At 36.4% G+C, this 27,601-nt stretch overlaps 2 protein-coding genes and 1 non-coding gene across 3 annotated transcripts; all 3 read left to right on the plus strand.

Annotated features, from left to right (window-relative positions):
• The first annotated feature begins 6,286 nt into the window (after positions 1-6,286).
• On the plus strand, positions 6,287-7,219 carry LOC116600059 (olfactory receptor 4C16-like). Its single transcript, XM_032360043.1, has one exon. It carries the CDS (start codon positions 6,287-6,289, stop codon positions 7,217-7,219), a length of 933 nt encoding a protein of 310 aa, XP_032215934.1.
• A 4,145-nt stretch (positions 7,220-11,364) lies between these two features.
• Positions 11,365-11,491, plus strand: LOC116600486. Its single transcript, XR_004289686.1, has one exon. It is a non-coding gene; the product is annotated as a small nucleolar RNA SNORA18 (small nucleolar RNA).
• Positions 11,492-24,978: 13,487 nt separating this feature from the next.
• Positions 24,979-25,990, plus strand: LOC116600093 (olfactory receptor 4P4-like). Its single transcript, XM_032360170.1, has one exon. The coding sequence runs from the start codon at positions 24,979-24,981 to the stop codon at positions 25,903-25,905; it is 927 nt and encodes a 308-aa protein (XP_032216061.1). The 3' UTR covers positions 25,906-25,990.
• Positions 25,991-27,601: the final 1,611 nt, after the last annotated feature.

A 27,601-nucleotide genomic window follows, 5' to 3' on the forward strand; every position in this document is an offset into this window, starting at 1 on the left:
ATCACAAGTAGGCAGAGTGGCAGGCAGAGAGTGGGGGAAGCAGGCTCCCCACTGAGCAGAGAGCCCCATGCGGAGCTCAATCCCAAGACCTCCAGATCATGACCTGAGCCAAAGGCAGAGGCTTTAATCCACTGAGCTACCCAGGCGCCCAACTAAGACAGTTTTTATAGCTCATCTTTAGCCTCTTCCTGAGGCAAGTATGGTGTATCTACTGAAGTGTTGGAGATGTTTCCTCAAAACAGCAAATGCCCGCCAAAGATTCTCCTTATTGATGATACGTTCTACAGCACTTCATGAGAAATATCACACTGTATTATGAGGACAACCTGACATTTCAAGGTTATTTGATGTTTAGTGGGATTCAGTGTTTCAGAGCTATTGACTCTAGCTGCAATTGAGGCCCAACACTGAAGGGACTCCTAGAGGACTATTAGCTGTCTCCCCAGACCAGACCTCACTTCAATCCACTGTTTCTAAATTAGTAGTTTTAGATTAGTTCAGAAATGATCTCCTCAACTTATTCCAACTACCATCATAAGGGGGAATTATTCAGAAGTAATTATAAATTATCGCTCAAAGCATTTTTTAAAAAGATTTTATTTATTTATTCAAGAAAGACAGAGAGAGAGGCAGAGGAGGAAGCAGGGTCCCCACTGAACAGGGAGCCTGTTCAGGGATCCTGACCTGGGCCCAAGGCATATGCTTAACCAAATGGGTTCCCCAGGTGCCCCCACTCAAAACTTTTTTCAGCTTGGTTTACTTGTTTAATTCATTCATTCAGTTCATTCAGTTAGTAACCAATAGATTGCTTAATGCATAACATAGACTGTTTTGGTGGGTTTTTTGAGGTTTTTTTTTTTTTGCGATTTTATTTATTTATTTGATGGAGAGACACACAGCAAGAGAGGGGATACAGGCAGGTGGAGTGGGAGAGGCAGGCTTCCTGCTGAGCAGAGAGCCCAATGTCCTGCTAGTTCTCAGGCCCTGGGATCATGAGTTGAGCTGAAGGCAGAGGCTTAATGACTGAGCTACCCAGGCACCCCTGAACTGCTTTTTGTAATTATTTACTAGTAGATTTGGTGGATAATGAGACAGTGGTAATTCCCAACCTCAATGAGTATTTAAAGTTTATGGAATATTATGGAATATTACACCTCCATAAAGTTTATGGAACTTGTGAAGATTTGAGGAGTAAAATCGGAATTCTTAATAACATATATACTCAGTACACATACTAATCTTCAGATCACTTACTACAAATCTGGTTCTTTGGGGGTGGGCTCAGTTATAACACAGAGAACAGAAACTCTGGTTTTGGGACACTATACTCCTTTCCCTGGATTGTACTTGCAAATAAATTAGAAGAGCTAAAGAAGCTTGTCTCCTAAAGCATAGATATTAATTTAGGGCACTGGGCAGGGATCAGAGTAGTTTCTTAGAGAACCACATCCTCTGTTGCCAAAGACACTGTTTTTTCTTCTTCACATCCTCAAGCATCTGTATTTTCTTTTTTCCCCTGTATCTTGGTCATCCCAAGTACCAAATGCCACAGAAGCACCAAGAACTACAAAACCTAAGTCTGAGGAGATTTATCTTACTCTACTGTGTTAGAACCAAAAGTTAAACATATTACAACATCTGGGATGTTTTTGATTAATAAAGAAGGGAAAACTTTAGAGAATGGTATTCTCTAGGGTGCTAATATTTTTTATCATCATGTCTTAAAATATTCCCTCTAGGATGCAGAAAAGGGATTTTTTTTTTTTTCTGTGTTTCATGGGAAGGCTGCTTTCAAAAAGGGATGGAAATATTTGGCACTAATTTATGGTGTTCTAACAGGTAAGTGACAGTTTGCTTACATCTTTGTACTCAGAGAGGCATCATTATAAAATAATCCAATATATTTAAAATATATTTTCATACATCATTTGGCTATTGCTCCCAAATCCTCTGAGAAGAGAAAATGAAAAAAAGATTTTTTTTTTCAAAAGTTTACTATTAATGCAGTAATGAAATAAAATGAAAGGTAAGCTTTGGAGTAAAATAATCTCATGAACTCACAAATATTTTATGAGTACCAGGTATGTGAAAATATTTGTGTGGTTTTCCATTGTTGTATGGGGGTGGAAGGAAGGATTTCATGTTGTAAGGTTTACTATAGGTTCGTGAGGTAGCAGAATGTGTAAAGGTTCACAAATGCTTTTCATATAAGGTCACTGAGGAGGATAGATCCTCAGTATGGATACCAAAAGTTAGAAGAGCTTAAGCCTGGTGATAATCTGGAGAAAAGGTCAATAGAGACATGACCTTGACAGGTTTGGGAGAATGTTAACTTTCCTATCTCCAAGTGACAGTTTCAAATAGGAAGTTGTGGGGTTCCTTGCTGGCTCAGGTGGTTGAGCATCTGACTCTTGATTTCAGCTCTGGTCATAATCTCGGGCCCCTCATTGAGTGCCATATCCAGCTCTATACTCAGTGGTCAAGGTCTCCAGGTCTGCTTGAGATTTTCTTTCTCTGCCTTACAACTACCTGCTGATTTCTCTCTCTTTCTTTCTCTTTAAAACAAATCAATAAATCTAAAAAATAATTAGAAATTTGCACATCATGGCATGGAGTTATTATTCTTTATTTTTTCAAAATAATATTGTAAGAATTTAATTTCCATTTGACCTATATTTGAGACGTAGTCTGATTGCTGAACAACTTTTTCTCATGGAAAGTTTGGAGGAAACATGACAATGTGGAGGCAACACAACATCATGAAATTGAAAACTGCCACCATATATGTGGGATGGTTTCTTTTTTAATCCTTCTTCAGTTTGGGCTGTTAAGGGATAAAGAATCTGGGGACTTTTTATTAACCTGCCCAGAGAGAATGTGAATTTTGCATATAAATGAGTATAGGCATTCTCCCAGAGATGGAAGTCTAGTGTAACCAATCAGGGAGGGTTAGGAAGTTGAAGGAAGCCCTTCAGCAAGCACTGTGTCTGCTGCAGAAAAACAGATTTATGGGGTAGAATTATTCACCTGACACTATATTCCACTCTCATCTATTCTCCACTTTTTTTTTTTTTTTCTGTGTGCTTTTTTTTCATCTCTTCTCTGTTACCTCCAAACCCAACATGTAGTTTGTTTTTTACCGTGCTGACAGATTTAGACATTCCAAAGTTGGCTGCACTTGTTTGAAAAGTTGAGGTGAGACCAATACTTATAAGAAGATGTGTTATTGTACTAGGGCCATTTGACCCAGGTCATTGCAACTCATTTTTATGTCATTTTTCTTGGAGAACCACATGACAGTGTGAACATGTTCTTGGAAAAATGGACATGTGGTCATCCACTAAGACTTGGACAAAAACATGCCTCAGTTACAAGAACATAAGAAAAATGTCAAGGCTGTCCTTTCATTCTTTGTGGGTTATAGAGTCTTGTAGAAAATACTAATGTTTAAGATGATGATTTTTATGGGTGTCAGTGTTCCCAGAATCTTTCATGGCTGTGTGATGCTCTTCAGAATACAATATTTTCTGCTCCAATGTCTACTACATTGTTTAAAATTGAACTCAGCTTAGTTCCTGGATTTATAAGTTAGGAGAATGTCTGTCTGCCACACATAATAAATAGAGAGCCACAGGCGATTAATGATGTGGATGTGTTCCATAATCTAAATATTACTAAAACCATCAGATAAATATATTTTAAGAAGCAATTAAAAAAATTTAATTAAAAACTACTAAGTACCTATATGATACAAGGTGTTGGGGTTGGAACTTTGGAGAATAAAATCCTGAGAATAAATAGTTTTCAAAGATTCCTATTCAATAATAATCTTACAAGAAAAGCTATAAAGGATGCCATTGGAGAATAGGAGTGAGAATTATTATTATTTTTTTATCATAATGTAAATACCAAAGGTCTCCAGAGGAGAGATTTTTGAATTGGGTCCTGAAGTTTAGGGACAACTGAAGTAGATAGAAATGTAGGAAGAAGGAAGGAGATTATTGATTAAAGATTATGGAGTATATATCTGATGAGAACTCACAGTTACTAACAAGTTAATGAAGCCATATATATTTATGTTAATTTATCTTAAAATATATGTCCACATGTGTATATAATTTTGCTTCAGGAATGAACAATCTAAAGGGTTGATAACATGGAAACCATACACTCAAAAGAGTGGTCACAATTTGGGGTATAGTTTTAAGTTCAAATATTTTGTGATGGATCACTCTTTCAAATGAATAAGAAAAGAATGAGTTTATTGTACTGATTAAGACACCAATTCATTTTCTTTGTAGTTTGAAATCTTTGACAAAGATTACATAATCCAAAGAAAATTAAACAAAAATAAAATGGAATTCTGAGGTAAATAAACTTACCAGACACTTTCCCAAGAGTGGTTTTTGATTTGGAGGAAGATAAGGTACAGTTCAATTACATTGGGGGAGAAGAAACTTTACCAAGGGAGAGGAAAAGATATATAAGGGGAATTTTCTGTCCATTTAGTTCATCTGTGCTATGGATGCTCACAAATTTCAGGACAGATAACAAAGGATAGGTGACTTTGTTGTTAATTTTTTTTTAATTTCTTTTCTGTGTTCAAGAGTTCATTGTTTATGCACCACGCCAGTGCTCCAGGCAATATGTGTCCTCTATAATACCCACCACCAGGCCCACCCAATCCTCCACCCCCTCCCCTCCAAATCCCTCAGTTTTGTTCTTTTTTTCTCAGAGTCCACAATCTCTCATGCTAAATCTGCCCCTCTGATTTACCTCAACTCACTTCTCTTCTCCATCTCCCCATGTCCTCCCTTTTATTCCTTATGCTCCACAAATAAGCAAAACCATATGATAATTGACTCTCTCTGCTTGACTTATTTCACTCAGCATAATATAGATGACTTTTAGAAGGAACACAATGGAATAAGTAAATCTTCCAAGTTACATTTCAACCCATCACATTTCAGGTTTTATTTTTACTTGTATGTAGTGCCTTTTCAATAGGCAAAAAAGATCTAGATAAAAGATTTTGTTCTTGGAAGTGAAGTCAGTGGTAATTTTTTTCTCCAAATTTGAAAAAGGAAATCTTCGTTTGAAAGGAGTGAGATTTCAAAGTTGGATGATCATCGACTTTGCCAGGATAGAAAACAAATTGGATAAAGTCAGTTCTGACTATTACTATTCCTCTTGTCTTAAGCTATATCTGCCTCACTCTTATGAATCTCTGCTCTGTTACAAGGATGTGGCATTTTGGGTTCCTGTAAAACCTACAGGGGATGATAGTCATAATGATCTGGTCCTACATGAATTACCTGGTGACATCTCCCCAAATGACCTCAGACCCAAAGTGCTAAAACTAATACTTGGATTAGTGAAAGCATGAGCTATTGAGTGATCATATCCCCTTTTCATTTATACATAACCTCAGGGATTTGGGGTCCACTAAGGAATGTTTTATAGAAATGGGAGGGAGAAATTTAGAAATGCAGATATTTGAGATATAAACAACTATCAAAGAACATTCATTCACTTATCTGCATTAGTGTCTGTCAAATACTAAGTATCATAAATGTGTATCAAGGTAATAGTGTATTATTTAGAAGATTAAGCATTTCCTGTTCCTCTTTTCAAGCTGTAATATCAGGCAGCAAATATTTTCAAAGAGGACATGTTATATATTTATAAAGATATAAATTTCTTTTATATGTGTTTATATAATATATAAAATATACAAAAATATACTCTATAAGTATGTATAACAAATACAGGCTGATAAATGTATGTATAAAAAAGACATTCTTTATAGGATAAATATCAGGTGTGATTTTTTTTTTACTTATACCATGAACCTCTAGTGGCAGTCAAATATATTGAAAATGCCACGTGATACACCATCAAAACATGGGCCCAATGATATATTAAATATGCAAAAATAATGCCATTAGTAATAAAATGGAGCCATATCTTTTAACTTTATATTCATTGAATTGTCAAAATAAATCAGAATCATTTAAATGCTATAAGATTGTATCTGACGAGTGCTCTAGGAAGATATAACCTTCACAAGATTGTTGAGACTCATAATGACCTTATGAAAAGATAATTATAAATAAAGGAAAGAACTATTGAGGTGACTTGTGAAAAATCACCCCCAAAATATTGATGAGGAATATTTAGTTTGCTTAAAATGTTCCATTAAATCACACATCACACCATGAATTAATACCTTTATTTTTTGCAGATCAACAAATTCATACTCAAGCGTCTCCTAATTGATGAAATAATGCAGCTGAATAATAACGTGACTGAATTCATTCTGCTTGGGTTGACCCAGGATCCTGTTAGAAAGAAAATAGGGTTTGTCATTTTCTTGCTTTTCTATTTGGGGACGTTGCTGGGTAACTCTCTGATTATTACTACTATCAAGACCAGCCAGACACTCGGGAGTCCAATGTACTTCTTCATTTTCCACCTATCTTTATCTGACACCTGCCTCTGTACTTGCATAGCCCCTAGAATGATTGTGGATGCCCTTTTGAGGAAGACCACTATCTCTTTCAGTGAGTGCATGTTACAAGTCTTTTCACTACATTTCTTTGGCTGCTTGGGGATCTTCATCCTTATCCTCATGGCTGCTGACCGCTATGTGGCCATCTGTAAGCCTCTGCACTACACAACCATCATGAGTCCTCAGATCTGTGCTGTGCTGATGGCTATGGCCTGGATGGGGTCCTGTGTACATTCTTCAGCTCAGCTTTCTCTGACCTTGAGTTTACCCTTCTGTGGTCCCAATGTGATTGATCACTATTTTTGTGACTTGCAGCCCTTGTTGAAACTTGCCTGTGCAGACACCTATGTGATCAACCTACTGTTGGTGTCCAATAGTGGGGCCATTTGTACAGTGAGTTTTGTCATGCTGATGTGCTCCTATGTTATTATCTTGTATTCTCTGAGAAACCACAGTGCTAAAGGGAGGAGAAAAGCCTTCTCCACTTGCATCTCCCACATCATTGTGGTCATCTTGTTCTTTGGTCCTTGCATATTTATATACACACGCCCTGCAACCACCTTCCCCATGGATAAGATGATAGCTGCGTTTTATACCCTTGGAATACCTTTGATCAATCCTCTGATTTACACATTGAGGAATGCAGAGGTGAAAGATGCCATGAGGAAGTTATGGAGAAAGAAGTTGATCTTAGATGACAAAAGATAAATGGGTGTTTCAAATTTTTCTTCATAGTTCAGATTCACCTAGAAGCCAATTGAGAATCTTATCTTTTTATTGTGGTGTTAACATCATCAAGGGACATGAAAATTCATTCCTTCAAGAATGAACATGTACACTGGTTAGTGCTGAGTCATTTTCATGTACAGAGGAGACAGCACCAGGTACAAACAGCCATGTCAAGACACATGCTTTTGATGTTCACTGCTGTGTCTCTGCCTCTCTTGCCTGCCTAGCATCACTGTGGTTTTGACCCAGTGTTTTCCCTGACCTTTTTCACACTGAATTCTGGTGTTCTCTGTTTACAAGTAATGTTTTATACACTTATATCCACAGCCTGGGAGGCTTTTCCTCCTTCAAATGACTTCCTTATATTAGACACTTCAGTCACATCATGTCGGTCCGTGGAGCTTCAACTTGGTTGTTCTTGGTTGACTGAGCAGAAAGCACCAGTTTCAAATAATTGTAAAATCCTTATGTTTTAGGGGACACTCTAGTAGCTAGGTAATCCCTTTATTTCTTGGGGTCATATTTCAAATTCTTCTTATATTTATTTAGATTCTTCTAAAACAGTGGCAGAAAATAGTGTGAATATTTATTTTTCTGATGGATTATTTTTACCTTGGAAAGTTTCTGATAATGGGACTGGTACTCTTTGTATTTTTTTTTTTTGTAAAAACTTTTTGCTTCTACAATGATCACTTCTAATTTGGGGGAAGCATTAACTTTTCCTTGGGTCATACAAATTATAATAATTTATTTATACTTTTGGGTTATTATGATTGTAGGTAGCATACATGTCCCAAATTAAGTAGATATATTCATGTGGGCTATAAATAAAACATATAAGCAGCCAATGGTTGAAATAGGGAATTTGAATATGATAACTGAAAATATTAAAACTCAGAGGGGACTTTTTAGGCTTTGAAGCAAATACATTGCAAATATGGATTATCTTAGTGAGCTTTATTTTTTTTAAGATTTTATTTATTTATTTGACAGAGAGATCTCAAGTAGGCAGAGAGGCAGGCAGAGAGAGAGGGGGAAGCAGACTCCCGGCTGAGCAGAAAGCCCAATGTGAGGTTCGATCCCAGGACCCTGGGATCATGACCCGAGCTGAAGGTAGAGGCTTAATCCATTGAGCTACCCATGTGCCCCTCTTAGTGAGTTTTAATAAGATCTAGAAAAGAGGGTAACTTGAGAGACACCAAGATATTTGGATTAAAAACTGTATTTTTGCAGTGTTGATGTATATCACCTTTTGCCACCATTCATCAATATGGCAATATTGAATTATATGATTCTTAAGAATCTTTTTGATTTCAACCCATTTTATTATTTGTATTTTTTTAAATTTTATTCAATTTTAAATTTTTCAGTGTTCCAAAATTTATTGTTTATGCACCATACCCAGTGTTTCATGCAAAACGTGCCCTTTTTAACACTCACAACCAGGTTCACCCCACCCTCGGCCCCTCTTCCCTCCAATACTCTCATTTTGTTTCTCAGAGTCTACAGTCTCTCATGGTTTGTCTCCCCCTCCAATTACCACCAAATCACTTCCCCTCTCCATTTTCCAATGTCCTCCATGTTATTTTTTATACTCCACAAGAAAGTGAAACCATATGATAATTTACTTTCTCTGCTTGACTTATTTGGCTCAGCATAATCTCTTCCAGTCCCATCCATGTTGATACAAAAGTTGCATATTCATCCTTTCTGATGGAGGCATAATACTCTGTTGTATATATGGACCATATCTTCTTTATCCATTCATTTGTTGAAGGGCATCTTGGTTCTTTCCATAGTTTGGCAAGTGTGGCCATTACTACTATGAACATTCCATAGTTTGGCAAGTGTGGCCATTACTACTATGAACACTGCATATTCATCCTTTCTGTTGGAGGCATAATACTCTGTTGTATATATGGACCATATCTTCTTTATCCATTCATTTGTTGAAGGGCATCTTGGTTCTTTCCATAGTTTGGCAAGTGTGGCCATTACTACTATGAACATTGGGGTACAGATGGTTCTTCTTTTCACTACATCTGTATCTTTGGGGTAAATACCCAACGGTGCAATTGCAGGGTCATAGGGTAGCTCTATTTTTTGTTTATTTTTTTAAATTTAATTTTATTTTTTTCAGTGTTCCAAGATTCATTATTTATGCACCACACACAGTGCTCCATGTAATATGTGTCCTCCTTAATACCCACTACAGGGCTCACATAATCCCCCTTCAACCTCCCCTCCAAAACGCTCAGTTTGTTTCTCAGAGTCCACAGTCTTTCATGCTTCATCTCTCCCTCTGATTTCCCCCAATTCACTTTTCCTTTCCTGCTCCTAATGTCCTCCATGTTATTCCTTATGCTGCTCAAGTAAATAAAACCATATGATCAATGACTCTCTCTGCTTGACTTATTTTACTTAGCATAATCTCCTCCAGTCCTGTCCATGCTGATACAAAAGTTGGGTATTCATTCTTTTTGATGGAGGCATAATATTCTATTTTATATATGAAACATATATATGTATATATTTTATCCATTTGTCTATTGAAGGGCAACTTGGCTCTTTCCACAATTTGGCAATTGTGGCCATTGCTGCTATAAACATTGAGTTAGAAATAACCCATTTTTTTATAGAATAAAAATGGTTTGTATACCTTCTTTCCATCACAGTGCACTTGTTCTGATCCCGAGTTGATGAATAGTGTCAGTTATGTAGAGATCCTACCATATATTATTTCTTAAAGAATCTCCACACTGTTCTCCAAAGTGGCTTCACCAGCTTGCATTCCCACCAACAGTGTAAGAGTGTTCCCCTTTCTCCACATCCTCTCCAACACTTGTTGTTTACTGTCTTGTTGATTTTGGCCATCGTAACTGGTGTAAGGTGATAAATCAATGTGGTTTTGATTTGAATTTCTCTGATGGCTAATGATGAACATTTTTTCATGTGTCTATTAGCTGTACATAAAATTTGAGAATTTTTGTTTATTTGGAACATATTTTTTTTATTTATAAATTACTAAATTATATCAAAATTGCTAAGTTTGTATTAACTTTATAATGCCAGGAATATTAGAACTTCTTAGTTTCAGGGGTACCTGGCTGGCTCAGTGAGTAGTGCATATGACTCTTGATCTCAGGTTTGTGAGTTTAAACCCAGTGTTGGGTGTAGAGTCTACTTAAAATAAAGATTAAAAAAAAAAAAAAAAGAACTTAGCTTGGGGAAAAAAAAATGATCATCTATTTCTTTGTGTGGCAATGGAATGTCATGAATTCCACAGTGAATACTTGTGACATACATACATCATTTTTTTTTCAGATTCAGAATTTATCCATCTCAAGCAGTTTATCATTGATCATAGTTGTTTGTTTTCTTCTTGCAAGGGTCACATTTTGCAGATCCTAGTTGGTAGAGTTTTAGTTGAAGTCCTCTTCTATTTAAAGATAAGACATATATAAAAAGGGGAGTATGTTGGGTTTCATTTAGGTACCTCCCCAGAGACATTCTATTCAAAATATATTCTGATATGCTTCTGATATGGAGCTCCCATGACTGCTGTTTTCATGTCTCTTGCCAACAGAGATAATGATCTAATTCTGGTTTAGAATTTTGTGATAATGAGAGTGGAACTGCTAAAGTAATGGAATGTGGAACCTCACTAGGTTTTGTTTTTTTTTTTTTTTCCCTTATGTCAGTGTTTTGATAGGAAAGAGTCTGGCTTCTAAAAGTAGATATCTTTGTATATGTAAGAGGAGAACTATGAACTCAGAAATGATCATGCATTCTCTTAGTTGTCACAAGCAGCTCCCTGTCCCTTTAAAGAAGGCAACAGCAGTCTTCTCTTGCCTAGACACATTGTGATTATCGCATTTAAACAAGTTGTCAGACAATGATATTTGTTTTTTTCTTGAGAATCTCCCGCATGCTTCTTTGCTGCCAAACATCTAACTAGATGCATGTCACAAGGAAGGCCAAGCAGGAATGTCCAATCGTGCTCTATGAGTACACGTCATACATGAGAGAACTGTAGGATTCAATGGCCACTATGTACAAGTGTGACCTCATGGAGCACTTAATGATAGGGGTGTTTTCACAGCGTGGAAAGATAGAATTTTGGAGTAGATGTCTATCCTGATGAACCTTCTGCAGACCCACATCATTGGAGTTGCCTCATAGAATAATTATGTTGTTTGCTTTACTCACAGACCTATTTTTTAGGTCTTTGGAAGGAACTATAAGAAAGAGCTGCCAAAAGTATGAAAGACATGATGGCCTTTTTTTTTTTAATCTTATGTATTGGCATATCGTCAAAGTCTGTATTATTCTTGGGTTTGCTAGTTCAGGAAACTAGCAATTCCTGAACTAGCAATTCCTATTCAAAGAGCCCTAATGTAAATTGCTTGAAATAATTAGATCCCAAAGTTTCTAGGCAGAAAAGTATCCCATCATAAAGTCATTATTGTGTCCATATTCACATAAAATATTCAGAGAAAATAAGCCCAACTGAAAGAATTGAAATGACATGACAACTGAGGATTGGGCATGGGGGATATATATATATATATATATATATATATATATATATATATATATATATACACACATACACACACACACACACACATATATGTATTATCTTTATTTTTATGCTTGTTGGCATTCTTAGAAACATCTTTATTACAAGTGCTCTTGAACACTTCCTCATATGCATTGCAGAATGGTATAACTTCTATTTACTGATACTATACTGTTCAAATTTTTATTTTTAATGGCAACCATACTACAATATTATAATGTATCAGATCAACATGTTGTACACCATAAATTTACACAAGCTATTTCAATTTTTAAAAAAGCAGATATTCTTTTTAAAAAGGCTATCATGAAGATAAATTTTGATTCAAAGATTGGAGGAACTAAGGCAACCTTGGTGGGCATGAAAATAAATTATGTGAGATTCCTTATGTAAAAATGTACTGACTTTAAATAATTTTGTCTACTGCTACATGTAATAATTGAAAAAAAAAACATTTATGGTTAAAAAATGCATATGTCTGAACATAGAATCTTTTGAGATGAAAAACTTACTTAAGACTTGAAAGTTGATGTTAGGAGTTGAATTGTGTCCCCTAAGGAAAGAATATTTTGGAGTCTTAATCTTCATAATGTGACCCTATTATGAATAGTGTATGTGCCTGACAGTTATTTATTTATTTATTTATTTTAATTTTAAAGATTTTATTTATGAGGGAGAGAGAAAGTGAGAGAGAGAGAGAGCACAAGTAGAGGAGCTGTGGGCAGAGGGAGAAGCAGACTTCCCTTGAGCATGGACCCTGATGAGGGGGCTGGATTCCAGGACCCTGGATCATGACCTGAGCCAAAGGCAGACTCTTAACTGACTGAGCCACCCAGGAATCCTGTTTTTTTTTTTTAATTATTATTATTATTATTTAAAGTTCTAACATTAAGCTTTGATGGCTGGAGCATCCATTTCAAAGACCTCTCATCTGCCATGAACACAATGCCAGGGACATAATTAGGTGAGGAGTCAGGCTGCTCCACCAGTGAATTCCCTCTTTTGGAAAGCCCTGGGTGACCTCTAACTGATCATTTGTGTGACCCTGTGTTTTTCTTCCTGGACTTTATATTTTAAATTCACCAGTAGTGAACCTACAAATACTGGGCACCCTACTCTTTTTCTCAATAAAGAGAATATCAGATTGTCAAGCTTTTTCTTTCTCTCCCTGTCTCTGTGTACCTGTGATCAAACTGTGCGTCCCTAGGCCTGTAATGTACCCTCTGTGACTTGGGAGTAATAAACCTTTTTTTTTTTTTTTTTTTTTTTTTTCAGTGTCCCCTCATAGATTCAAGTGAGAAAAGGAGGAGAAACTGAAAAAGACCACAGACCACTATTTGGGGTCTCAGAATTGCAATTTGGGGAGCATGGATTTGGTGTAAGCAGGAAAAGTGTCCTGTTTATGTGGGGAAAGCAAAGGGTTTTTTAAGAGAGAGGAGAAAGGAGTTATCAGATGATTTAGACAAAGAAGAGGAGAGAGAAAAATAAATCAAAAAACAAACTTGGTACTGACAGATGGAACTACTTTCAATTACTAACTACTAACTCCTTCATTGCTTTCCTTTTTTGTGCGTTGTTTTTATTTATTTATTTATTTATTTATTTATTTATTTATTTATTTAAGAGAGAGAGTGCAGGGAGGTGGGGATGGTCAGAGAAAGAGGGAGGGAGAACATCCCATGTGGGCTCCACACTCAACACCGGCTGGATCTCACAACCCTGAAATCATGACCTGAGGTGAATCAAGAGTCTGAGGTCTTACCCACTGAGCTACCCAGGCACCCTGTTTTGTTTTGTTTTGTTTGTTTGTTTTGTTTTGTTTTGTTTTTTTAATTAATTTCTTTTCAGTGTAAAAGAATTCATTGTTTATGCACCACACCCAGTGGTCTATTCAATACATGCCCTCTGCAATACCCACCACCTGGGTCCCCCAACCTTCCACCCTCTGCACCTTCAACCTTCAATTGTTTTTCAGAGTCCATAGTCTCTCATGGTTCACCTCCCCTTCCAATTTTCCTCAACTCCCTTCTCCTCTCCATCTCTCTATGTTCTCTATATTATTTGTTATGTTCTACAAATAAGTGAAACCATATGATATTTGACTCTCTCTGCTTGACTTATTTCATTCAGCATAATCTCTTCCAGTCCCGTCCATGTTGCTACAAAAGTTGGGTATTCATCCTTTCTGATGGAGGCATAATACTCCATAGGGTATATGGATCACATCTTCCTTATCCATTTGTCCATTGAAGGGCATCTTGGTTCTTTCCACAGTTTGGCTACCATGGCCATTGCTGCACCCTGTTTTTAATTACCATCTAATTAATTATTCTATTGATGCTGTCACACAAATGTATTCCTGGCATGGACTAGTTAACTTTTATATCTTCATAAAGTTTAATAGTTTTATGGTCCTTATTATAGTTGTTCTTTTGGATTTTTTGAGGAATTGCTTATAGAAAAAATTAGCATTCTGGCCCAGTTCAAGAATTTATTCTTTAGAAAGGAAAATGGAGCTTCAAGATGGGGTTTCCTGTCTTTAGAAACTTCCTAGCTGACAATTAGGGGAAGGAGGGGAATGTCGGCTTTCAGCTCCCAGAGGGCTTTGTATGTGGCCTTTCATCTTCGAAGCCAGGGGTGGTGCATTTTAGTCTAACTGTACTTTGAATCTATCCTACTTACTTTTCTGTTGCCAGGCTGGAAAAATTCTCTACTTTTAAAGAGCTTGTGGGATTAGATAGGATTGAAACATATAACTCAAAGTCAACATGCCAGTAACTTTAATCACATTGTTGAAATCCCTTAGACAAGTAATTCTACATTAATATGTGCTATATTATCATATTTATAGTCCTTGGGGCTAGGGCAGGAAATCCTGAGAGATATTTTGGAATTATTTCCACCACAGTGTAAAAGAAGTTTTAAAAATCATAGCTTTAACCCAAGAACTGAAGAATGAATAAGTCAATATTTATAAAATGAGGATTGTTCTATCCCTATGAAATATGCCACTTTTGCATCCTCTTCTAAATGTTATCTATGTGGAAAATATGATAATCCCTTAGGTCGGAATCAGTCTTGGAGGAAATATAAGTAACATTATATATTAACATAATCCTTGAATCCAACTAAATGTATGATCTTCATCAAGTAGCTTACACAATCACTTCAGCTATCACAAGTTGTCTGCATGCAAGAACATGTCAGTGTCATGGATGAGGCCTTGGAGTATGGAATTTATATTTCAGTATCACAGAATTTTGTGCAGTGAGTTGTTGTCTTATTTTGTCCTTGCGTATCAGTGACTTCAGTCTAAAGGTTGTGACTGGAATGCTTTGTCCTAGAAATATTTCCAAGTTTCTTTATAAATTGTGTCAAAAATTTCTAATAATAATAGTTAAATCATAGCCATACTACTACTACTACTAATAATAATACTGAATGTGTATTACTGATGTATGATAAAATAATTATAGTTATATGAGAAGAATCTAAATTCCAGTGAGATAAGTGCCTTACCTGAAGCCACATTGCCTGTGAAAGGTATACATGGGATTTAAACTCAGACTCTCTGTCTTTAGCATCTGAGGTGATAACATGAATCATCCTGGACATCTGGCAAATGCATCTCACATAAAACTGCCTCTCCTACCAAATGCTTAAGCTGCATATCTAATTAGATTTTGACACTGTTGCTCTGGTGCATCCTTCAGCCATCTTCCTGTGTCCATTCACATGCATGTATGCATTGTACACACAAAAAAATAATCAGTCCTGGGGCACCTGGGTGGCTCAGTGGGTTAAAGCCTTTGCCTTTGGCTGGGGTCATGATTCATGATCTCAGGGTCCTGGGATCAAGCCCAGCACCAGCTCTCTGCTCAGCAGGGATCCTGCTTCCTCCTCTCTCTCTACCTGCCTCTCTGCCTACTTGTGATCTCTGTCTGTCAAATAAATAACTAAAATATTTTTTAAAAAATCAGTCCTCCTTTATTTTGATGGCTGCATAGTATTCCATTGTGTATATATACCACCTCTTCTTTATCCATTCATCTGTTGATGGACATCTAGGTTCTGTCCATAGTTTGGCTATTGTGGACATTGCTGCCATAAACATGTGGGTGCACATGATCCAAAGGGACACGTGCCCCTTTGGATCACTATGTTTGTATATTTAGGGTAAATACCCAGTAGTGCAATTGCTGGGTCATAGGGTAGTTCTATTTTCAACACTTTGAGGAACCGCCAGGCTGTTTTCCAGAGTGGTTGCACCAGCTTGCATTCCCACCAACAGTGTAGGAGGTTTCCCCTTTCTCCACATACTCACCAGCATCTGTCATTTTCTGACTTGTTAATTTTAGCCATTCTGACTGGTGTGAGGTGATATCTCATAGTGGTTTTAATTTGTATTTCCCTGATGCCGAGGCAAACCATAAGTGACTCTTAATCTCACAAAACAGAGGGTTGCTGGGGGGAGGGGGGTGTGAGACGGTGGGTGGGGTTATGGACATTGGGGAGGGTATGTGTTTTGGTGAGTGTTGTGAAGTGTGTAAACCTGGCGATTCACAGACCTGTACCCCTGGGGATAAAAATATATGTTTCTAAAATATAAAAAATTAAAAAAAAAAACAAACAACAGTAAAACAGGAAAAAAAAATGAAAAAAAATCCTTTAAATTTTATGTTACTTTGCCATCCTAAAATCATCAATACTATAGAAATTAGAAATTTATTTTGTTGGTGCAATTGAGGTTCTACTATGAGTGGACTGTATAAGTTGGAAAATAAAAGTACATATGCTAAGTACTGCAATTCAAAATTTAGGTGTGATTTTGAACTATTCAGTACATTATTTTTTATTTTAATAAAAATTCAGATATACTTATTAAGACTTTACTCTGTATAAAGTATAGAAATACTGGTCACAGTAGGGTCAGTAAAGCATTTTAGCAAGGTCAAATTCTATTATACTAGTTACTAGCTGCCTAGTCTTGTCAATTATCTCTTTGTGTCTCTGGGAAATATTAAAAATATCATCTCATGGGGTCATTACATGCATTACATTTTAAAAATCCCTTTAACATCCTTAGCACAATTACTAGTGCATTGTAATGACTTTTCAATACTGCTATTGTTCTTGCCATGATCTAAATTTAAATTATTAAATACAGTCTTGTGAACCAATAGAGCCTATTTCATTGAGTTAATAGTTCATTGAGAAAGTGAGAGAACACCAATATTTAAAGAAGACACACAAAACCCCCCAAAACAAAACAAACAAAAAAACCTTCAGACTATCTATGAAAGGGGACTCAAATGATCTGATGAAATTAGGTATTGTGAGTGTAATGGGATAACTTGGGGCATGGGATTAGTTTTCAGAAAGGGGTATAATGTGACTAAGTTTTGTGGGAATGGGGACACTTAAGTTTGACCTTAATTATTTTAAGAAAAAGCTGAACACCTTTAATATTAAAAGATAATTAGTCTTGGGGCACCTGGGTGGCTCAGTGGGTTAAGCCACTGCCTTCGTCTCAGGTCATGATCTCAGGGTCCAGGGATCAAGCCCCGCATCGGGCTCTCTGCTCAGCGGGGAGCCTGCTTCCCCCCTCTCTCTGCCTGCCTCTCTGCCTACTTGTGATCTCTCTCTGTCAAATAAATAAATAAAATCTTAAAAAAAAAAGATAATTAGTCTTAATAATGGAAACAGTGGAAGACCTATAATAAACATAATGGATGCATTAGGGTTTATTCCTTGTGTAGAAAAGAATGAGGTCACTTTAAAATTTTTATCACCTGGTTGGCTCAGTGGGTTAAGCCTCTGCCTTTGGCTCAGGTCATGATCCCAGGGTCCTGAGATCAAGCCCCATATCTGGCTCTCTGCTCAGCAGGGAGCTTGCTTCCTCCTCTCTCTCTCTGCCTGCCTCTCTGCCTACTTGTGATCTCTGTCTGTCAAATAAATAAACAAACAAAAAATCTTTAAAAAAATAAAAATTTTACCACTGATCATGGAAACTGTATTCAATGTTTAACATCATATATTTGATATTTGAAACAATCTTTTAAAAAAAATATTCAAAAGCCCATTGGAAAAGCAAAAGCAAATTAAAATCACCAGAGTTTATTTTTACCAGACTTGTCCAAGAATTCCATTCCCATAGGCATTGCCATTGACAGGTCCAGTTCTCACAAGCATCCAGTGCCTTTAAATATTCTTACTGACTATTACCCTGCATCTTCTCCTAGAGTCCTCAACCCTGTACATTTAGGGAAGTAGACCTTAAAGCTCATTATTGCATCAAAGGGGAAAAATACGCAAGGCAGAAAGGGCCAGATACAGTTGAGATTTTCCTTCCAGTTTTATGATATACTTCTCATTCTTATTTGAGTATTCATAGTTAATTTTTAAAACATATTTCTTTTCTTTTTTTTTACTTTTTGTAGTTTCAAGTTTTTATTTATATTCTAGCTACTTCACATATAGTGTAATATTAATTTCAGGAGTAGAATTCAGTGATTCATTACATTTTAAATATAATTTGAAAACTATCTACAAAGTATTAGACTTCTTTTCATTACTTTTTGTTGTTGTTGTTATTGTTCTAAGAGATCTATTTATCTTTTGATTTTGGAGATTTTTTGTTGTTGTTGTTGTCATGAGTTCAAGAAGACAAGAATATCCCATTCACTATTAATTGGAATTGGCTAATATTAGAAATGTGAGTTCTTTTTTTTTTTTCCCTTTTCCATCTTCTGTTTATTCTTATGTTTTATATTTTTGAATACCTGGGCCTAAGTCATCTCTTTGAGCAATTACAGAATCATCCATCCTTTTTCACTTGTTTTCTAAGGTAATTGTTTGCTTGTTTTGCATGAATAATAGTCTAGAAATATATCTTCTTGGTAATGGCTTCTTTTATAACTTTTAGGCTTGTAATTCATGTAACAATTTGACATTTTAATAGTTTACAAAAAATCTTTAAAAGGTCTGTTGTAATAAAAAAAATGGAAAAATGAGAATGCTATTTTGAAATCCTGGTTTCAAATATGGGCCTCTTTAACTGCCACATCAAGGAGCTAGGAGAAATTATGGAACGTTGTGTACTCTTCTTTGGACAGAAAAGAAATGAAAAAAATAATAAAAGTCTGGAAAAAATAATATAAGAAGAACATAAAGAGAATAATATAAACAATAAAATAAAAAGAATAAAGAGAGTAAGAAGATGATGGAAAGTGAATTGATAATTTTGATAAATTGGTAAATAGGTCAGAAAATAACTTGATTAAAAAATTCAGTTCTTTGCAGGTGGAAGGATCCATGAAAACTACAATTCCTTATTTTCTTTGTTTTTCTTTTTAAAAAATTTTTGTTTGCTTGACAGATCACAGGTAGGCAGAGAGGCAGGTGAGGGGATGGGGAAGCAAGCTCCATGCTGAGCAGAGAGCCTGATGCAGGGCTTGATCCCAGGACCCTGGAATCATTACCTGAGACAAAGGCAGAGGCTTTAACCCACTGAGACACCCAGGTGCCCAATTCCTTATTTTCTTAAGAGGAAATAGATACCAAGCGGATATGCAGAACTTCTTCCTAAATCCCATAATCAGGGAGTGGCAGATCAGGACAAGAACCTCCATTTATTTCCTCACTGAGCCACAGGTATGTAATAGTGAGCAATAATTCCTGATATTTGAATGAATAGGGATTATATGGAAGAACATTTCAGGGACCACAGGTGGAGAGTTCAAATTATATAATTGATGACTATTTTTCTAACAAAGATAGATCTGATATATGTATTAAAAATGTTTAAAACCCTGCAGAAAATGATAAAATGAACTAAGTAAAATAGAGGGATAAAATATTTTCTTGAAGTGTTGGCTCCATTCATTCTAAATAAGAGAGAAATAATCTTTCGTAGGGTGTTGAAGGTCTTCATGAGTAAATTTTTACTTTGATTTCAGTTCTTTGATCTATGAAATGGGTAATCCTGTGTCCTATCACAAGTCTTGGTCATTGGTTTGGGATTTTCAGTAGTGGTTACTTGTCAAAATACTTGTATAACTTCTATAGAAATCTATGTTCAGTGGCATGTCAAACTATTGAAGAAAATGTGTTCCCAGAGCTCCCTTTGTCCTATGAGCTGTGAAGCACTTATAGAATATTAGTCATTTTTAAATTAATAAGAGTTCATAGTTATTCTTATGATGTATTATATGCACATATCTGTAGCTCACTGTTTTATATGAATATTTTAATTTGATCCCCCACAAGATTCCTATGTGATAGGTACTATTATCATTGTTTTATAGATGAATAAAACAAGACTCAGAAGGTTTATAACTTGCCTAAGATTATTCAGGTTTAGTGGATCATATATTGGAATGCATTCAGCCAAATTCAAGCACTCTCTCCCACCATGATAACCTGTCTCTCTTGCAAATACGTTGCCAATTTCACTTTAGGAATTGAAGATGAGCTAGTCAGTGTTGTGTCCTAAGCAATATCTTCTGTGAGACTAAGGACACCAAGATGATCCTGAAAATCAGGGGTTATTTGTTTTCCTCCCTTTTAATGCCTTTTTGGAAGTTGTGGTAAGGGAGAGTGAAAACCAGTGTCCTGCCCCTTTGAAAATGCTGCCTGGTGTAGATTTCCTTAATGAACCTGTTGCAGCAGAGAGGAAGATTGCAGGTAAGCAAAAGTTTGCAAGTGACAGCATTTCTACTCATTCCATACATACCGGAGGTTGTTAACCTTTTGCATAACATATCCTGGTATTCAGCAATCTGTGTTGCAGATTTGTTGTTTCCTTCTGTTAAAACAATAAGGGCTAGAGTTGGTTCAGCAAAATAAGGAACCATGAAAAGAGCAAATTATGAACTTGAGTCCTAAGTAATAACAGCTAGAGATTTTACAAATCACCTTGAAATTTCTTTAAATTCTATCAGGATTATAAAAGTATAGTTAGGGGTCCCTGGGTGGCTCAATGGGTTAAGCCTCTGCCTTCTACTCCTGTCATGATCCTGGGGTCCTGGGATCAATTCCTGCATCTGGCTCTCTGCTTGGCGGGGAGCCTGCTTCCTCCTCTCTCTCTGCCTGCCTCTCTGCCTCCTTGTGATCTCTGTCTGTCAAATAAATAAATAAAATCTTTTAAAAATTAAAAAAAAAAATTATAGCTAGATGAGCTAGTGCTGAAATAAAGACCAAATCCAGACAGAGGTTTAAAAGAGATATAGATATATGTGTGTTTCCTTATATCAAATATGTCCTTGTGAAGGTGTGTGGGAGTTAGGTTTATGTACCTGTCTAGTTATAGTTACATTTTTATGACAATTGATGACATATGATGCTTGAGGAAGAGCATCTATGTCTAAACTTGCTAAAGTCATTGAAGAAACAATATAGTGATTAATAAAAGTTCTTTAAGATTACTGACTTCCAATAAAGGTTCACTTTTTATTGTGCTTCCTTTTATTTTTTTCATGTGTTGTGTTCTTCTTAAAATGTACTATAAAATGATGTTTTAAAATTAACTTTAATTACAGAATAATGAAATATAATCCCTTTAACAAAGAGATTAAAACATTGAATAACCCAAAAATCTACTTTGGCTATCATCTCCTCTATATCTGAGAAGTAAATCTTTCCTTCCACACGTTTTTCTATTAATTTATAAAAACAGAGGTTCTCATAGAAACTACGTGATATTCTGTGGCTGTGATTTTTTTTTTAATGTGTACGTTATCATACTGTGATTTTTTTTTTTGTATTTTATTATATTTTCCACACTGAAGTGTGTCTTAGTGTTTTCTATCATGGTATATGTTTCGTAAGCCTCAAACATTAAATTTGTCTAGTTTTCAGTAAAGAGAACATACCATCCCTTATTTCCATTCTATGCTCAGGTTTTAGATCAACTTCTCTTTTCCAAATTTGAAAGAGTCTGTGAAGAATATCTTTTTGTATGCTTTCTGGGGTAGTTTTGCTGTGTCGCTCATCAAAATTTTAAGGGACTATCTTTTTAAATTTATTTTTATTTTTTGTTTATTTTTTAAAGATCTCATTTATATATTTGAGAGAGAGAGGGTAAGCAAGCGAGAGAGAGAGCACAAGCCAAGGAGAGAGGCAGAGAGAGAAACAGACTGCCCACTTAGCAGGGAGCTGGACGTGGGCTCAATCCCAGGACCCGGGGATCATGACCTGATCTGAAGGCAGACACTTAACTGACTGAGACACCCAGGCTCCCAATGGACAACCTTTTATATTTTATTTTTATGAAGTTGCTGAGTGGGACTATACTATCTCATTCTTGTGAATCTGCATTTCAATGATTGTTATGAGGTTGAATAGTTTTATATATATGCTTTTGGACAGTTCTGATTTCTTTTGTGTGTATTGCCTTGTCAAATACTTGGTCTTTTTAGACAAATGAGCTATTTGTCTTCCATGATTGATTTTAAAAGATTTATAAATATTGACTCTCATTTGCCACTTTTAAAAATGTTTGTTGTATATGAAGTTGTGTCATATAGAAGGTTTAAAAATAGATTTTACATATTTTTTGAATTTCCATTTTCTGTTTGCTTTGAAAATATTCTTACATAAAATAGAAACCTATTATAATTATTTCTCAAATCTTTTTATACTTTTGTTTCACACATTTGTATCTTTCACCCATCTGGATTATAATGTTTTGTGCCTTGTGAGGTATATTATATTCAGATAGAGATTCAAATTCTTAACATCAGCTACTAAAATTTACATCAATTTGAATTATGTAGAGTTCATATCAATATAAAATTTCAACTTAAATATGAAATAAATTCCCATATATATATGTGCTAACTATTGACTATCTTTCAACCCAGCAATATCTTTACATACAACTTTGTTTCTGATATTTATTTATTTTTGAGAGAGAGAGAGTAAGAGCAAGAGCAAGAGGGGTAAAGGGAGAGGGAGAGAGAATGTCAGACTCTTTGAATGTGAAGCCAAACACAGGGCTTGATCTCAGCACCCTGAGAGAGCGACATGAGCCATAATCAAGAGTTGGACACTCAACTTACTGAGCCACCCAAGCACCCCTACATACAACGTTTTAATTGCCATAGCTTGATAATGTACTTCAAATCTGGAAGGTATATCTATTTTCTTTGTTTTTCTTTTGAAAACGTTAGCTTAACTACTCTGTGTTTTAATTCTTTCTGAATTTTGGAATCAGCTTTTCATGAAAAAGTTTGTCAGCATTTTTGTTTTAATTATGCATGTATTGATTAATTTGGGAACAATTGACATCTTTCTTATAGTGACCTTTCCTAACTATAAACATGGTATAATCTTTTAACTTCTTATAATCTTTTTGTATATTTTAGTACAATTCTGTATTCAACGAAGGAATTCTATTTTTAAGGACAGAATAGATAACTCACAGATAAAATGATCTTGAACTGTTTACTTAAAAAAAAAAAAAATCACACCATAAGCCAGAATTATTATGGCTGGTTTTGCTTATGTGACAGTGATATTTTCAGAGATTTTTGTGAGAAATTAGGCTATAGTTTGTTAATCAGTGGTTCATGGATGGAATTCAACCCAAAAAGTCCACAAACTCCCTAAGACCCTATTAAAAATCTGTTTGTATGCCAAATGTGCATTTTTCTAAAATAATCTCATAGGAACTCACATTGTAAAATCAAAAGTGAAAAGCATTGTTCGGTTGCTGTTATAACCTTTCAGAACAGGCTGGCACATTTTATCAGTGTTCAGTATTATCAGTATTAGAGTTAATGTTTTGTCCCCTTGGGCACTGAGTTTAACAGTTTATTATTATTTTTTTTTAAGATTTTATTTGTTTCTTTGACAGACAGAGATCACAAATAGGCAGAGAGGCAGGCAGAGAGAGCAGAAAACAGGCTCCCCACTGAGGAGAGAGCCCGATGCAGGGCTAGATCCCAGAACACTGGGATCATGACCTGAGCATAGGGCAGAGGCTTTAACCCACTGAGCCATACAGGTGCCCCCTGATTTTAACGGTTTTGTGATACTTTTTTTTTTTTTTTTTGCCAAAATGTAGTAAGTGCTATAGTTTAATACTTTGCACCAAAGCAGTATATACTTTTTAATTAAAATATTTCAGGATTGGGACCCATGTGCCTATAGTGAGCCTGTTAAGAGAAGAAGTGGCTCAATTCAAAGAAATACAAGCTGGTAAAACAGATCTAGTGAAAAAGAATCTTTGGAGGCAATTTGCCCCTCCAAGGATGCTGTCCTACTGGGAAGTTCCAGAAAGTGGGACATGAAAGGATGAAAACTCCTGCTTTAGGCTGGAAAGTGAGCAGAGACATGAGGTCAATTATAGGAAACCACAAATATGGTAGAACCCTGTGCAGTACAGCAACCCTTTTCCCCAAAGATCTGATCATTGCCCAATGTTCATGAAAAGGTGGTAGAAGCACTTTCTGAAATTGACAGGTGGAGTCTAACAGTTAAAGCTGGTAACTCAGGGCACCAGGGTAGCTCAGTTGGTTAAGCAGCTGCCTCTGGCTCAGGGCATGATTCCAGGGTCCTGGTATGGAGCCCTACATTGGGCTCCCCGCTCAGTGGCTAGTCTGCTTCTCCCTCTCCTACTCCCCCTGCATGTGCTCTCTGTCTGTCAAATAAAAATAAAATCTTTTAAAAAAAATTATGAGCTCACTGATGTCTAAAGATGTTACTGAACTTCCAGGATTCAGCACAAATTTAGTCACTGGGGAACAATTGAGAACGATAAGATTGCGCTTGAAGAACAGAAAACCTCAATGTTGTTTTGAACCAGAGATTCAAAAATCACTCTTAAGATATACTACTGCAATTGCACCTCAAGATTGACATAAGAAAAAGCCCCAACATTTCATCTTTTAAATTATTCATCCTCTTGTTCATAGTGATATTGTTAGTATATGTGTACTCTAACAAACTATATACATAGAGGGTATAGATTGTATGTACTTTGCACACTGCTTTCTGTACACTTAGCACTCACTATGGTGTTTGTATCATAATAAATTATCAATATATATTTGTTGGATACATGAACGACTTTTAAAATAAATCAATAGTTTTACAAGTTGACTGTTTTCAGTACATTAACTTTCTCTTCTACATGATCAAACCCACAGAAACAATGGGACACGAAAACATCACAGAATTTATCCTCTTGGGACTTTTTAGTGATGAGGATGCAAAGGTCACCTGCTTTGTGGTATTCTCACTTTGCTACATTGTGATTCTGTCAGGAAACCTGTTCATTCTTCTCACCATCAGAGGCAGCCGCCTTCGTGAACAGCCCATGTACTTTTTCCTGAGCTACCTGTCATTCATGGACGTCTGCTTCACTTCCACAGTGGCTCCCAGACTGATCACAGACCTATTGGCTGAGCAGAACACCATCTCCTACGACAGCTGCATGGCCCAGATGTTTTATGCCCACTTCTTTGGTGCCACTGAGATGTTCATCTTGGTGGCCATGGCCTATGACCGTTATGCAGCTATCTGCAGACCCCTTCACTATATGGTCATCATGAACAGACAAGTATGCTATGTCCTTTTGATGGCCTCGATTCTTGGGGCATTTCTCCATTCAATCCTACAGGTATTGATTATTATTGATCTTCCCTTCTGTGGCCCCAATGAGATAGACCACTATTTATGTGATATTTTCCCTCTGCTGAAGCTGGCTTGCACGGACACTAGTCTGTTGGTTATTGTGGTCATTACCACCACAGGAATGATATCCGTTGTGACCTTTGTTGCCTTGGTAATTTCTTACATCATCATCCTGTCCACCCTGAGGACACGCTCATCCCAGAGCTGCCGCAAAGCTCTCTCCACCTGCAGCTCACACATCACTGTTGTGTTCTTGTTCTTCCTGCCCCTCATCTTCACGTATGTCCCCACAGCTGATTCTGTCAGTAACGACAAAGTTTTTGCCCTATTTTACACCATGTTTGCTCCCATGTTCAACCCTTTCATCTACACGCTGAGAAACACAGACATGAAGAATGCCATGAGGAAAATGTGGTGCCGAGACACACGGTTTGAAGGGAAATGAATTCTCTGGAGTTCAAACCCTTGGCTGGGGCTCATTCTATCCACAGAATCCTAATGTCAGCAAATGCAGCAAGTAGAGAGGTGGTTTGCTGTCATCAAACGTTGTCAGATGTGAAGGGAAAAGGCCCCTCAACTACTTCTTCCTGTTTCTTTAGTTTTCTGACCTGGTATAAGGGGAACAAATCCCACGAGCTCCAGGTCCCTTCCAGCTTTGATATTGTGGAACCTATGTTTGGTGTTCTGGAACATTCTCTCCTTCATGGTCCTTGACATAGTGGAAGTTATAGCACTTTTATCAGGGCACACTGTAAACATTGTAGGGTTTGACAGTTATGCTGTGCTTTAGGGAACAGATCATTAAGAGACCTCTTATGGAAAGAGAGAAAGTGGTCCTAAGTACTCCATTTTTCAGTGGTGTCCACTGCAATAAAATAAGGAAGCAATGCCTAAAAATTTACATGTTTTGTATATTTTAACACTTTTTACATAAACAATGCTGCTAAAATAATATAATGCAATGGAATTACATAGTCACACTGTCCTTATAGATGTTAACTCTTAGTACCCTGTTGATGGTGTATTCCAGAAATTACAAGTTTCAAATTAGATAACGAACATCACTTTCAATCCTTTAAATGTAATTCCATGGTGTATTTATGACCCCATTTAAAAATCACTCATGAGCATATAAACTGATGTTTTTTGTAATGTGCAAAGTGGAAAATCTCCCATTCTATAAAGGATCCTGAGTTTAAGAAGTCACATAGTTTAGTGTGTCTGGATTGCTCAGTAGGTTAAATGGTTAACCAACCATTAGAGCATCTAATGTTGGCTCAGATCCTGATCTCAAGGTCCTGGGATTGAGCCTGTCACCTACTCCCTGTTCAGTGGGAGTCTGCTTGTCCCTCTTCCTCCCCCCTTCCCCTTCCCCCCTTACACCTCCCCGATTACTGTTCTTTCTTTCTCTCAAATAAATAAGTAAATAAATAAATAAATAAATAAAATCTTTAAAGGACAAAAAAAATGTAGGCACTTAGTTGAATAGATGGATATTTAAATACTTGGGGTGCATTTTGTTAACCCTCCCTGCTCTGTATGCAAGCAGCATACTTAGACATTTTTTACCCACCATTTACACTATGCAAAACTGTCTCCATTCTACTCAGGCAGGCCTTTATACTAGTGGCACAGACTTGAAAGACACAGACTTGTTATTTTCTTGTGCTCCATCTTCTTGACCACAGTCCCCACAAAGAAATTGTGTTGTATTTACTTGAAGAAATTGTCCTTTGTGCAACAGAAATCTGGTTTTTCTTTTTGTTTTGGAGTATAGTCAATACACGGTGTTGCATTATTTTCAGGAGTACAGCATAGTAATTCCACAAATCTCTGTGTTTTGCTGTGCTCACCACAAGTGTAGGTACCATCTGTACTATGTTCACTACACGATGCCTTTTGCTAGGACTTATTCATTCCATAACTGGAAACCTGTCTCTTCTACTTTTCTTCAACCATTCTGCCCACCTTCCCTCTGGGGACCATCAGTTTCTTCTCTGTATTTATGAGTCTGCAGGAACCTGGGTTTTAAGATGAGTACATTAACAGAAATTAGCCACAGTTGATGATGATTCAGCAATAGATTTTTTTCTTCCCAAAGGACCCTTACATGTGTACTGCCTGCAAGTTAGGGAGCTTAG

Source organism: Mustela erminea, chromosome 9, assembly GCF_009829155.1.
Source record: "Mustela erminea isolate mMusErm1 chromosome 9, mMusErm1.Pri, whole genome shotgun sequence".
NCBI lineage: Eukaryota > Metazoa > Chordata > Mammalia > Carnivora > Mustelidae > Mustela > Mustela erminea.